The following is a 14,478-nucleotide window of genomic DNA, read 5'->3' as shown; positions in this document are numbered from 1 at the left end:
TATAAGTCTTTGCTAGGTAAAGCTCCGCCTTATCTCAGCTCACTGGTCACCATTACAACACCCACCCGTAGCACGCGCTCCAGCAGGTATATCTCACTGGTCACCCCCAAAGCCAACACCTACTTTGGCCGCTTTTCCTTCCAGTTCTCTGCTGCCAATGACTGGAACGAATTGCAAAAATCGCTGAAGTTGGAGACTTATATCTCCCTCACTAACTTTAAGCATCAGTTATCTGAGCAGCTTACCGATCACTGCAGCTGTACACAGCCCATCTGTAAATAGCCTATCCAATCTACCTACCGCATCCCCATATTGTTTTTATTTATTTTTTGCTCTTTTGCACACCAGTATTTCTACTTGCACATCATCATCTGCACATCTATCACTCCAGTGTTAATTTGCTAAATTGTAATTACTTCGCTACTATGGCCTATTTGTTGCCTTACCTCCTCACACCATTTGCACACACTGTATATAGTCATTTTCTGTTGTGTTGTTGACTGTACATTTGTTTATTCCATGTGTAACTCTGTGTTGTTGTTTTTGTTGCACTGCTTTGCTTTATCTTGGCCAGGTCGCAGTTGTAAATGAGAACTTGTTCTCAACTGGCCTACCTGGTTAAATATATATATTTTTTTAAAGCCAAATATTTTTAGTCTCCAAGGGGAGAATAGGTTTTGTCGTGCCCTCTCCACGACTGTCTTGGTGTGCTTGGACCATGTTAGTTTGTTGGGATATGAATGACAAGGATCTTGGCGTCCACATCAACCTACTCCACTACAGCCCTGTAGATGCAAATGGGGGCGTGCTCAGTCCTCCTTTTCCTGTAGTCTACAATCATTTCCTTTGTCTTGAGCACGTTGAGGGAGAGGTTGTTGTCCTTGCACCACACGGTCAGGTCTCTGACCTCCTCCCTATAGGCTGTCTCATCGTTGTCGGTGATCAGGCCTACCACTTTTGTGTCATCAGCAAATTGAATGATGGTGTTGGAGTCGTGCTTGGCCGTACAGTCATGAGTGAACAGGGAGTACAGGAGGTGGCTGAGCACGCACCACTGAGGGGCCCCCTTTTTGAGGATCAGCGTGGCTGATGTGTTGTTACCTACCCTTACCACCTGGGGGCGGCCTGTCAGGAAGTCCAGGATCCAGTTGCAGAGGGAGGTGTTTAGTCCTAGGGTCCTTAGCTTAGTGATGATCTTTGAGGGCACTATGGTGTTGAACGCTGAACTGCAGTCAACAAATAGCATTCACACTAGCATTCACAATAGCATGTCCAGGTGTGAAAGGGCAGTGTGGAGTGCAATAGAGAGTGCATCATCTGTGGATCTGTTGGTGCCATATGCAAATTAGAATCGGTCTAGGGTTTCTGGGATAATGGTGTTGATGTGAGCAATGACCAGCCTTTCAAAGCATTTCATGGCTACAGACGTGAGTGCTACGGGTCGGTACTCATTTAGGCAGGTTACCTTAGTCGCTGTGCCCAAGAACACTATGGTGGTCTGCCTGAAACATGTTGGTATTACAGACTCAGACAGGGAGAGGTTGAAAATGTCAGTGAAGACACTTGCAAGTTGGTCAGCGCATGCTCGGAGTACACGTCCTGGTAATTCGTCTGGCCCTGCAGCCTTGTGAATGTTGACCTGTTTGAAGCTCTTACTCACATTGGCTGCGGAGAGCGTGATCACACGGTCGTCCGGAACAGCTGATGCTCTCATGCATGTTTCAGTGTTACTTGCCTCGAAGCGAGCATATAAGTTATTTAGCTCATCTGGTAGGCTTGTGTCACTGGGCAGCTCTCGGCTTTGCTTACCTTTGTAGTCTGTAATAGTTTGAAAGCCCTTCCACATTCGATGAGCGTTGGAGCCGGTGTAGTACGATTTGATCTTAGTCCTGTATTGACGCATTGCCTGGTTGATGGTTCGTCGGAGGGCATAGCGCGATTTCTTATAAGCTTCCGGGTTAGAGTCCCGCTCCTTGAAAGCGGCAGCACTACCCTTTTGCTCAGTGCGAATGTTGCCTGTAATCCATGGCTTCTGGTTGGGGAATGTACGTACAGTCACTGTTCGGACAATGTCCTCGATGCACTTATTGATAAAGCCAATGACTGATGTGGTGTACTCCTCAATGCCATTGGAAGAATCCCGGAACATATTCCAGTAGTTCTGTAGTTTAGCATCTGCTTCATCTTACCACTTTCTTTTATAGACCGAGTCACTGGTGTTTCCTGCTTTAATTTTTGCTTGTAAGCAGGAATCAGGAGGATATAATTATGGTCAGATTTGCCAAATGGAGGGCGATTGAGAGCTTTGTACGCATCTCTGTGTGTGGAGTAAAGGTTGTCTAGAATTTTTCCCCCTGTGGTTGCACATTTAACATGCTGATAGAAATGAGGTAAAACTGATTCAAGTTTCCCTGCATTAAAGTCCCCGGCCAATAGGAGCGGTGCCTCTGGATGAGCGTTTTCTTGTTTGCTTATGGCGGTATACAGCTCATTGAGCACGGTTTTAGTGCCAGCATCGGTCTGTGGTGGACAGCTACGAAAAATACAGATGAAAACTCTCTAGGTAGATGGTGTGGTCTACAGCTTATCATGAGAAACTCTACCTCTGGCGAGAAAAACCTTGAGTCTTCCTTAGATATCGTGCACCAGCTGTTGTTCACATATATGCATAGGCCCCCGCCCCGTGTCTTACAAGAGGCTGCTGTTCTGTCCTGCCAATGGAGTGTATAACCCACCAGCTGTATGTTCTTAATGTCGTCGTTCAGTCACGACTTGGTGAAACATAAGTTATTACAGTTTTTAATGTCCCGTTGGTAGGATATACAGTGGGGAGAACAAGTATTTGATACACTGCCGATTTTGCAGGTTTTCCTACTTACAAAGCATGTAGAGGTCTGTCATTTTTATCATAGGTACACTTCAACTGTGAGAGACGGAATCTAAAACAAAAATCCAGAAAATCACATTGTATGATTTTTAAGTAATGAATTTGCATTTTATTGCATGACATAAGTATTTGATCACCTACCAACCAGTAAGAATTCCGGCTCTCACAGACCTGTTAGTTTTTCTTTAAGAAGCCCTCCTGTTCTCCACTCATTACCTGTATTAACTGCACCTGTTTGAACTCGTTACCTGTATAAAAGACACCTGTCCACACACTCAATCAAACAGCCTCCAACCTCTCCACAATGGCCAAGACCAGAGAGCTGTGTAAGGACATCAGGGATAAATTGTAGACCTGTACAAGGCTGGGATGGGCTACAGGACAATAGGCAAGCAGCTTGGTGAGAAGGCAACAACTGTTGGCACAATTATTAGAAAATGGAAGAAGTTCAAGATGACGGTCAATCACCCTCGGTCTGGGGCTCCATGCAAGATCTCACCTCGTGGGGCATCAATGATCATGAGGAATGTGAGGGATCAGCCCAGAACTACACGGCAGGACCTGGTCAATGACCTGAAGAGAGCTGGGACCACAGTCTCAAAGAAAACCATTAGTAACACACTACGCCGTCATGGATTAAAATCCTGCAGCGCACGCAAGGTCCCCCTGCTCAAGCCAGCGCATGTCCAGGCCCGTCTGAAGTTTGCCAATGACCATCTGGATGATCCAGAGGAGGAATGGGAGAAGGTCATGTGGTCTGATGAGACAAAAATAGAGCTTTTTGGTCTAAACTCCACTCGCCGTGTTTGGAGGAAGAAGAAGGATGAGTACAACCCCAAGAACACCATCCCAACCGTGAAGCATGGAGGTGGAAACATCATTCTTTGGGGATGCTTTTCTGCAAAGGGGACAGGACGACTGCACCGTATTGAGGAGAGGATGGATGGGGCCATGTATCGCGAGATCTTGACAAACAACCTCCTTCCCTCAGTAAGAGCATTGAAGATGGGTGGTGGCTGGGTCTTCCAGCATGACAACGACCCGAAACACACAGCCAGGGCAACTAAGGAGTGGCTCCGTAAGAAGCATCTCAAGGTCCTGGAGTGGCCTAGCCAGTCTCCAGACCTGAACCCAATAGAAAATCTTTGGAGGGAGCCGAAAGTCCGTATTGCCCAGCGACAGCCCCGAAACCTGAAGGATCTGGAGAAGGTCTGTATGGAGGAGTGGGCCAAAATCCCTGCTGCAGTGTGTGCAAACCTGGTCAAGAACTACAGGAAACGTATGATCTCTGTAATTGCAAACTAAGGTTTCTGTACCAAATATTAAGTTCTGCTTTTCTGATGTATCAAATACTTATGTCATGCAATAAAATGCCAATTAATTACTTAAAAATCATACAATGTGATTTTCTGGATTTTTGTTTTAGATTCCTTCTCTCACAGTTGAAGTGTACCTATGATAAAAATTACAGACCTCTACATGCTTTGTAAGTAGGAAAACCTGCAAAATCGTCAGTGTATCAAATACTTGTTCTCCCCACTGTATGTGCTTTCAGCTCGTCCCATTTATTTTCCAGCGATTGAACATTAGCTAGCAGGACGGAAGGACGGAATTAGCCACTCGTCACCTGATCCTTGCAAGGCACCCTGATCTTTTTCCATGAAATCTCTGTTTCCTTCTCCAGCGAATCACGGGGATCTGGGCCTGGTCGGGTGTCTGTAGTAGTATATCCCTCCCGTCCGACTCATTGAAGAACTCTTCGTCCAGCTTGAGGTGAGCAATTGCAGTTCTGATGTCCAGAAACTCTTTTCGGTCATAAGAGACAGTAGCAGCAACATTATGTACAAAACAACTTACGAACAACGCAATCATTTTTTTTTAAATAGCATGGTTGGTTGGAGCCGATAAGACGGCAGCCCTCCCCTCCGGCGCCATTGTTGTATCAATCATGACTGAATACATTTTGTTTTTTGGTAATCAGATTACATGTAATCAGTTACTCCCCAACCCTTCCTATAGCCTTATCATATTGTTAAAACTCCCAGGTGTCCATTTCATCTAGTTAATCCCTGTTGTTTCTATGATCTGTCTCTCATCAAATTTGGTCTTACTGAGTGTGGATTTTCCTCTAAAACTCCTTTCTTTCCTGTAGGATTCACTCAGGAATGTGATTTTAGTGCTGAGTTATTGTACCTGTGAACAAATGTGTGTTCTCAGAACACATCTGCCATCCTGATGTGTCAGTAGCTACCTCTGACTCACACCATAGGAGTCCTGTTGTGTTTTACCAGACACCCCCGGTCCTCACCCCTCTCACGCCATGTTTCCCTTGATTAGTTATGAACTTATCTTGATTATTTATAAACATTCTAAACTGATTGTGGAATGTTGAGATCTAGCTACTCACACTGCCTTGCTGTGCTTTGTGTATTGATTGGTTTGTGTTAAGGAAAATAATCCTAGATGCCTACCTTATGGCTCCAGGCATCAACTCGCCACTTCCCTCCAAGAGAACACCCAGCTGTCCCTGTTGGTAAACCCAGCTGTCCCTGTTGGTAAACCCAGCTGTCCCTGTTGGTAAACCCAGCTGTTCCTGCTGGTAAACCCAACTGTTCCTGTCTGTCTCTCCATTTTTCCTCTCAATCTCTGTCTTGCTCCTTATCCCCATGTTTTTTTAGACTGTTGAATGGCACATTGTTAAGAATTTAGGTCAAATTTTGGTAAACCACCTCCCTTTGGTCAATAACAATGTCCTCTTCAGTGCAGATTAAGTTAAATGAATAAGAATGGAGTGGATTCATGTGATGGGCTGGGTCAGACTGTCAGTGTCAATACACAGTGAATCGTTACTGTGACAGTTGTTTGTTTAAGAGGCTCCTCTGTGTCTCTCAATAGGTCACACAGGGGGAACTTCACACTAGTATGAGCAAACAGGACCGCCTCAATTCCATGACTGGAGCCCATGTGAAATGTGTGAGGTAAACTATATATACAAAAGTATGTGGACACCCCTTCAAATAGTGGATTAAGCTATTTAAGCCACACCCATTGCTGACAGGTGTATAAAATCGAGCACACAGCCATGTAGTCTCCATAGACAAACATTGGCAGTACAATGGCCTTACTGAAGAGCTCAGTGACTTTCAACGTGGGACCGTCATAGCATGCCACCTTTCCAACAAGTTCATTCGTCAAATTTCTGCCCTGCTAGAGCTGCCCCGTTCAACTGTAAGTGTTGTTATTGTGAAGTGTAAACGTCTAGGAGAAACATCGGCTCAGCCACGAATTGGTAGGCCACACAAGCTCACAGAACAGGTCTGCCGGGTGCTGAAGCGATCAGCGTGTAAAAATCGTGCAACGTCTGCACAAGAGCTGTTCGTCGGGAGCTTCATGAAATGGGTTTCCATGGCCGAGCAGCCGCACACAAGCCGCCATTGGACTCTGGAGTGATGAATAACACTTCACCATCTGGCAGTCCGACGGACGAATCTGGGTTTGGTGGATGCCAGGAAAACGCTACCTGCTCCAAGGCGTAGTGCCAACTGTAAAGTTTGGTGGAGGAGGAATAATTGTCTCGGGCTGTTTTTCATGGTTTGGGTTAGGCCCCTTAATTCCAGTGAAGGGAAATCTTAACGCTACAGCATACAATGACATTCTAGATGATTCTGTGCTTCCAACTTTGTGGCAAGAGTTTGGGGAAGGCCCTTTCCTGTTTCAGCATGACAATGCCCCCGTGCACAAAGCTATAGCCATACAGAAATGGTTTGTCAAGATTGTTGTGGAAGAACTTGACTGGCCTGCACAGAACCCTGACCTCAACCCCATCGAACACCTTTGGGAGGAATTGGAACGCCAACTGCGAGCCAGGCCTAATCTTGTGGCTGAATGGAAGCAAGTCCCCATAGCAATGTTCCAACATCTAGTAGAAAGCCTTCCCAGAAAAGTGGAGGTTGTTATAGCAGCAAAGGGGGGGACCAACTCCATTTTAATGCCCATGATTTTAGAATGAGATGTTTGACGAGCAAGTGTCCACATACTTTTGGACATATAGTGTATGTGAAGCATGGAGTTCTTGTATTGTATGACTGAGGTGGTAGATAAATGTTACATTTTTAACTATGATAATATGGTGCCGTTATCTGTACACATCTTAGAAATGATCAAACCGTAGTCTTACCCCTAGAGGCATTCTGTGTTGTTGATGGTGTTTTGTTTAGGAAAGAAGCATTTTATTATTTAGTAGACTGCAAGGAGCTGCCTGTTGTTTATGACTGAGATTCTGGAGTCTCAGCGAGAGATGCTTTGGCACTGAATAGTATCACTTCTGTTTGCTCTCTTTGTAACGTAAGGGAATAAGGCCTGATTTGGAACAAAGCTTTCATGGAATTCAGGATAATACCATAAAGTAGAATGATAGGCTACCTCTTGACTTATTTAGACTGAGATGAGCAAGCTTTGGCCAATGCCGGCAGGCTTCAAAGGTTCTTGTTGAGATGTCAGATATACACTGTGTATACAAAGTATGTGGACACCCCTTCAAATGAGTGGATTTGACTATTTCAGCCACACCCATTGCTGACAGGTGTATAAAATCGAGCACAGTCATGCAATCTCCATAGACAAACATTGGCATAATAATGGCCTTACTGAAGAGCTCAGTAACTTTCAACTTGGCACTGTCATAGGATGCCACCTTTCCAACAAGTCAGTTAGTCAAATGTCTGCCCTGCTAGAGCTGCCCCAGTCAACTGTAAGCGCTGTTATTGTGAAGTAAAAACGTTTAGGAGCAACAACGTCTGAGCTGCAAAGTGGTAGGCTAACTGCTGACTGCTGAAGCGCGTAAAAATCGTCTGTCCTCGGTTACAACACTCACTACCAAGTTCCAAACTGCATCTGGAAGCCACGTCTGCACAAGAACTGTTCGTCGGGAGCTTCATGAAATGGGTTTCAATGGCCCAGCAGCTGCACACAAGCCTAAGATCACCATGCGCAATGCCAAGCGTCGACTGGAGTGGTATAAAGCTTGCCGCTATTGGACTCTGGAGCAGTGGAAACACGTTCTCTGGAGTGACTCCATATGAATGCCCATGATTTTGCAATGAGATGTTCGACGAGGAGGTGTCCACGTACTTTTGGTCATGTAGTGTATCTCTGTTAACCCCCTTACAACATCTTTTCCAAAATGATTCTTCAGGACCCACTTGTGAGCCATGTTCCTGGGTTTCTGACAAAAAATATTGTTTTTGTTTATTTGGTGAGTTACAAGAAAATCCCAAAGGCTCGCCTCACAACACAAACAAGTTTTGGAGCCACTGTGTGGAGAATGCTGTCACAATATAAAATGTTGGGTCCCTGCTGTCTTCAGTGAATGTGTACAACTGTGCATAAACACAGTATGTTTTGTCTTACTTTCAGGGCAAGGTCATTGCTGTTACTTTTGGTTCATTCTTTTTTTTGTATTACAATTGAGACAATTTGACAATTGAGACATTAAACACACACGTGGTTTAGGTTTCTCTCCATCTTTTCTTCTCCATACATTATTTATGCTGTTTCGCTCTCACTCGTCTTCTAAGACATTATTGTCAGCGCTAAGAGATACATTTTACCTACAGTAAAGAAAAATATGAACGCAACATGTAAAATGTTGGTCCCATGTTTCACGAGCTGAAATAAAAGATCCCAGAAAATGTCCATATTAACAAAAAGCTTATTTCTCCCAAATGTTGTGCACAAATTAGTTCACATCCGTGTTAGTGTGCATTTCTCCTTTTCCAAGACAATACATCCACCTGACAGGTGTGGCATATCAAGAATCTGATTAGACAGCATAATCTTTACACAGGTGCACCTTGTGCTGGGGACAATAAAAGGCCCCTCTAAAATGTGCAGTTTTGTCACACAACACAATGCCACAGATGTCTCCAAGTTTTGAGGGAGCGTGCAATTGGCATGCTGACTGCAGGAATGTCCACCAGAGCTGTTGCCAGAAATTTGAATGCAAATTTATCTACCGTAAGCCGCCTCCCACGTCGTCTTAGAGAATTTGGCAGTACGTCCAACCGGCCTCACAACCGCAGACCACCACGCCAGCCCAGGACCTCCACATCTGGTTTCTTCACCTGCTGGATCGTCTGAGAACAGCCACCCGGACAGTTGCTGAAAGTGTGGGCTTGCACAACCGAATAATTTCTGCACAAACTGTCAGAAACCGTCTCAGGGAAGCTCATCTGCGTGCTCTTTGTCCTCACCAGGGTCTTGACCTGACTGCAGTTTGGTGTCGTAACCAACTTCAGTGGGCGAATGCTCTCCTTCGATGGCCACTGACACGCTGGAGAAGTGTGCTCTTCACAGATGAATCCCGGTTTCAACTGTAGCGGGCAAATGGCCGACAGCGTGTGTGGCGTCGTGTGGGCGATCAGTTTGTTGATGTCAACGTTGTGAATAGAGTGCCCCATGGTGGGGTTATGGTATGGGCAGGCATAAGCTACGGAAAATGAACACAATTGCGTTTTATCAATGGGAATTTGAATGCACAGAGATACCGTGACGAGATCCTGAGGCCCATTGTCGTGGCATTCATCCTCCCTCATCACCTCATGTTTCATCTTGATAATGCACAGCCCCATGTCGCAGGGATCTGTACACAATTCCTGGAAGCTGAGAATATCCCAGTTCCTCCATGGCCTGCATACTCACCAGAAATGTCTCCCATTGAGCACGTTTGGGATGCTCTGGATCGACGTGTACGACAGCGTGTTCCAGTTCCCCCCCAATATCCAGCAACTTTGTAAAGCCTTTGAAGAGGAGTGGAACAACATTCCACAGGCAACAATCATCAGTGATCAACTCTATGCGAAGGAGATGTGTCGCGCTGCATGAGGCAAATGGTGGTCACAACAGATACTGACTGGTTATCTGATGTATTAAGGTATCTGTGACCAACTGATGCATATCTGTATTCCCAATCATGTGAAATCCATAGATTAGGGGCTAATGAATTTATTTCGATTACTGATTTCCTTATATGAACTGTAACTCAGTAAAATCTTTTGTTGATTGTTGAATTTATATTTTTGTTTAGTATAGATAGTCAGACAGGCAGTCAGACAGGCAGATCGGCTCCTCCTCGTCCCTACGACAGCAGCACAGCCGTCCTTAAGAAAACCTTGAATGAACCTGTTAACGTGAAGCCATACAAATTCCAAAAAGCATACTTTTTCAATAATGCACATACAATGGACATAGACAGGCTAGGTCTGATAGTCTGTCACATTCTGTGTTAACTGTAGGCCTATTTGTGTTTAGTCACATTACTTAAAATGTAAATGCTCTGTCTCTTTCTGTTACAGGATTTAACATTGGACACTTGAAGAGAGGCATAGTGGCTCCCCCCACTGGTGGTGGCTGGGATCACTTTACTTTTGGGGACTAGTGGAAGACGCACATTTCTTACTGGCTTAACAAAAATAGATGGCTAACCAGACACCTGGAGAACATATGCTTGAAGTTGCAAGGTATTTGAATATTTAAGCCAACCTGTTCTCTATGCCAAATTATTTGTCCCATTTCTATTAGGTAATCACATTGCACTCTCTCAGTAGGTGAGGTTTTGATTCGCTGAGGTTTGAGAAGCAAGACCTCACGAATCAGACCACATGGAGGTCAAAGGGCGTCTCCTCACATCCATGGGTGTGGGGTCTCCAGGTGAGTTTTACACCTTCACAAAGAGATGTTGGGGTATTTAGTAATCTCGCGTGGACAGACGCATGTAAGATAGGATGGTATCATGGTGTCTGTCAACAGACTGGGATGTGACGACTAACAAGGAACTTTGTTCCGTTGTACAGATTTCTTTGTCACCGATAATTTGGACAATTCCCGATTTCGCAGGTATTTGCATCTTTCGAATTTCGGAAGGGCATGGGACATTTGGCCCATAGACCTGCCCAAAACTTGCAGAGAAAGTGGGGTGGAGCAACCGCCTTGCTTCCGCTCTTCGTTGTAGTATGTTTTCTAACTATCAGACATGCTTTTGAGTTATGTACCCAGTAGGTCCCTCAGGTCCTCTGGTACTGGCCTTTTAACTATCCCAAAGCCTAGGACCAAGAGGCATGGAGAGGCAGCTTTTAGTTACTATGTTCCCTGCCTCTGGAATAGCCTGCCAGAGAACCTGAGGGGGGCCGAAATTGTAGACATATTTAAAAGGGATCTTAAAACACACTTTTCTAGCTTTGCTTTTCCTTAGGGTGCTTTTTTAGTATTTCAGTTTTTGTAATTGTTTAGTTTTTTCTATCCTCTTAACATAATTATGTTTTTTATTTTCATTGTTGTTTTGTTTCTGGGGGGGCTAGTTATTTAAAAAAAAAAATGTTTTACCTTTATTTAACTAGGCAAGTCAGTTAATAACAAATTCTTATTTTCAATGACAGCCTAGGAACAGTGGGTTAACTGCCTTGTTCAGGGGCAGAACAACAGATTTTTACCTTGTCAGCTCGGGGATTTTGATCTTGCTACCAGTCCAACGCTCTAACCACTAGGCTACCTGCCGGGGGGGGGGGGTTTAAGTGCATTGTATTACATTTATGTCTGAAATCAGCTATATAAATGAAGCTTGATTGTTAACACATCTGCCCCCAGAACTTAATCGAGCATCTGGCACAAGTACGCAATATTTTAGTTCTGGGTTTCTGATATTAGGTACTTAGTAACACCATTGCTGTTACATAGTAATTGTATAATTGTTGTCTTAACTGAACATGTTGACGTGTTTTTTGGTGTGTAGATCAGGACAGCAAGCTGCAAGCTGAGCGCATCTCCGCACTACAGGAGAGAAAGCAAATCCTGGAGGACATCCTCAGCAGCCGAGTGGGAGAGCTGAGACAAGTGTGTCTGCTGGAGGCGGTCAGTTCCTCTCTCCTACCTTTTAACTATTGTAGGTCTCAGGTCAGTTCCTCTCCCCTACCTTTTAACTATTGTAGGTCTCAGGTCAGTTCCTCTCCCCTACCTTTTAACCATTTTCAGGCTCAGGTCAGTTCCTCTCCCCTACCTTTTAACCATTTTCGGGCTCAGGTCAGTTCCTCTCCCCTACCTTTTAACAATTTTCGGGCTCAGGTCAGTTCCTCTCCCCTACCTTTTAACAATTTTCAGGCTCAGGTCAGTTCCTCTCCCCTACCTTTTAACTATTGTAGGTCTCAGGTCAGTTCCTCTCCCCTACCTTTTAACCATTTTCAGGCTCAGGTCAGTTCCTCTCCCCTACCTTTTAACCATTTTCGGGCTCAGGTCAGTTCCTCTCCCCTACCTTTTAACCATTTTTGGGCTCAGGTCAGTTCCTCTCTCCTACCTTTAAACTATTGTAGGGCTCAAAGCACGTTAGAGGGAATGGCTCCACACACCCAAGCCATGCTATCGAGACGTGTGCTTTATCAGATTAATGGAAAGCAAGAACCAACGTTAGGTTTGTTTTCTGTATCTGACTCAATACAGAGAAGCTCTCAACCCCTGTAAACCTCAACCACCTGAAATAATAAATCAGGCTCAATGAGTTTGGCTGCACAGATGAAAGAACAATTTTTGGCAACTTGTTGTTACAAAGCAAAGTTTAAAGAGCAACTGCCCTTAAAAAGCAACTTCTTGTTTAGGAAACAGCCTAAGTGGCATTGAAATGAGTCAGAAACATTTATTCTACTGTCAAAATTGACAAAGTGTAAATAGGATAATTTTGGTCAAAGTCATTCTCGTCAAAAACAGAGTTTTGTGAGACTTGTGGTCGAAATTGCATCACAATGTCCACGTGCCCACAGCTGGCAGCACACAAGTAATCAGCATTTCAGAGTGCAGCTGTATGTGACCCAATTGTAATGCTGTGGTAAATTTGGGTTGACTTTGGAAATCCCTATAGGGCTAGTTAGGGACCTTCTGCAAATTACACAATGTACATGGAACAATATGTTAAAATTTCAATGACTTAAAAATCTCAAACCAACGATAAATTGTAGAAATGGATTTACAAATATTGAAAGCATTTAATGAGAACTAAAAGGTGAGCAACAAAATATTGTCTCATTTACAATGTGTAATTTATTGACAGCTCCTAACTAGCCCCGGAGGCTATCCAAAGTCAAACCAACTTTGCCACAGTCGCACACCAGCCGGCTAAAGCTAATTGCCGAAATAAATTAGCTAACTCTTCCCACCTGCGAACACACACAAGAGACACCCACATCAAAACACACACCTAGACTCCCGAGTGGCGCAGCGGTCTAAGGCACTGCATCTCAGTGCAAGAGGCATCACTGCAGTCTCTGGTTTGAATCCAGGCTTCATCACATCCGGCCATGATTGGGAGTCCTATATGGCGGCGCACAATTGGACCAGGTTTGGCCGGGGTAGGCCCTCATTGTAAAGAAGAATTTGTTATTAACTGACTTGCCTAGTTTAAATGAAAAAAAAACGTTAAAAACTAAACCAACTCACGTTCTAATTCAGTCATGGCCGCGAGCCTTTCTTAATAAACCAAATCTAAAACGAGGTAAAATCAGGAAGTGCAGTCACCCTTTAACATTTTCCCCTTGCAGAGCAGTGTCAGTCAAGAATATGTAGCGAAAGCATATGAATGTTAGCCTGATTTCTCCAGAGACAGAGACCAAAATACTTTACCAGGTACCAAATCCAGCTTTTCACTCACAGCTGTTTCACACATTTCCCCTGATTTTGGTTTAGAATTCAACACAGATGTGTCTCAGTTTCTCCCCAGACTAAGATTATTCATGCATGGAAATGCTCTCTATATACTGTTTAGTGCATTAGATGTGGTGGTTTGATGCACTACCATTCAAATGATACTATTATTGACCAATGTTCATATTATCACAGTAGCATTAGTTCTAGCTAATTTTAATATACACTGTTACAGTCTCCAGCCTGTGTATGATACAAATGTTTATTACGTTTGTTCCTATTGCTATTTGATATATTTAATTACAGACAGTATGAAATTTGACTTGGCATTGGCCGTATGAAAATAGTGGTAAAAAGAAGTATGAAAATATCTGCAGGAGCTGACCGGGATGGTCCCACATGCTTTCCCCCTGGAGACAGGAGAGAGAGCTCCCGTTGTACAGCGCAGGGCTGGCCTGGCACATAACAACACCAAGGGAGAGGTCAGAGAACATTCAGAGACTATGACACTGGTCACAGAGGACCTATATGTCTGTTAATACTGGTTATCAACACATCACTGACTAAGTTTTTGCTTTGTGCAGGATGAGACAGGTCAGCGAAGGCAGATGAAAACACTCTTCAGTGGTGCTCTGTACAGACACTCGGAGCCAGACAGGAATGTCCCCAACAGCAGGAGGACCGTTCACCGTGGATGCCACACAGGTAAGGTAGTACTGCATACAGCAAGAGTTCCAAGATGTATTAACAGCTATACATAAAGATATTGCACAATGTTACAGTACCATGATATCCACAGAGAAAAGGCTGAACAACCTCTCACCACACATAGAATTGAACTTTTATATGAGCCAGTTTCCTCTCCTTTCCGATGCTGTGATGGCCTGTGTATTTGGTCTCCATTTCCTGCC

The 14,478-nt window shown here is 44.3% G+C and overlaps 1 protein-coding gene across 6 annotated transcripts in view; it reads left to right on the top strand.

Annotated features, from left to right (window-relative positions):
* ccdc120b (coiled-coil domain containing 120b) overlaps positions 1–14,478 on the top strand; it is a 28,568-nt gene that overhangs the window by 6,566 nt on the left and 7,524 nt on the right. For 2 of the 6 annotated variants that reach the window (XM_071370482.1, XM_071370458.1), the window contains exons 2-9: positions 4,572–4,660; positions 5,337–5,486; positions 5,783–5,865; positions 10,240–10,404; positions 10,489–10,594; positions 11,673–11,791; positions 13,945–14,049; positions 14,152–14,272. In XM_071370482.1, coding sequence (XP_071226583.1) covers positions 10,546–10,594; positions 11,673–11,791; positions 13,945–14,049; positions 14,152–14,272 — 394 coding nt within the window. In that variant the 5' untranslated portion in view covers positions 4,572–4,660; positions 5,337–5,486; positions 5,783–5,865; positions 10,240–10,404; positions 10,489–10,545. Of the gene's footprint in view, positions 1–4,571; positions 4,661–5,336; positions 5,487–5,782; positions 5,866–10,239; positions 10,405–10,488; positions 10,595–11,672; positions 11,792–11,824; positions 13,276–13,944; positions 14,050–14,151; positions 14,273–14,478 lie in introns of those variants that run through there. The other 4 variants (XM_071370493.1, XM_071370475.1, XM_071370466.1 and 1 more) reach the window with 4 other exon arrangements.

The sequence above is a fragment of the Salvelinus alpinus genome, chromosome 2, assembly GCF_045679555.1.
Source record: "Salvelinus alpinus chromosome 2, SLU_Salpinus.1, whole genome shotgun sequence".
Lineage (NCBI taxonomy): Eukaryota > Metazoa > Chordata > Actinopteri > Salmoniformes > Salmonidae > Salvelinus > Salvelinus alpinus.
This window is presented reverse-complemented; position numbering and strand designations above follow the sequence as displayed.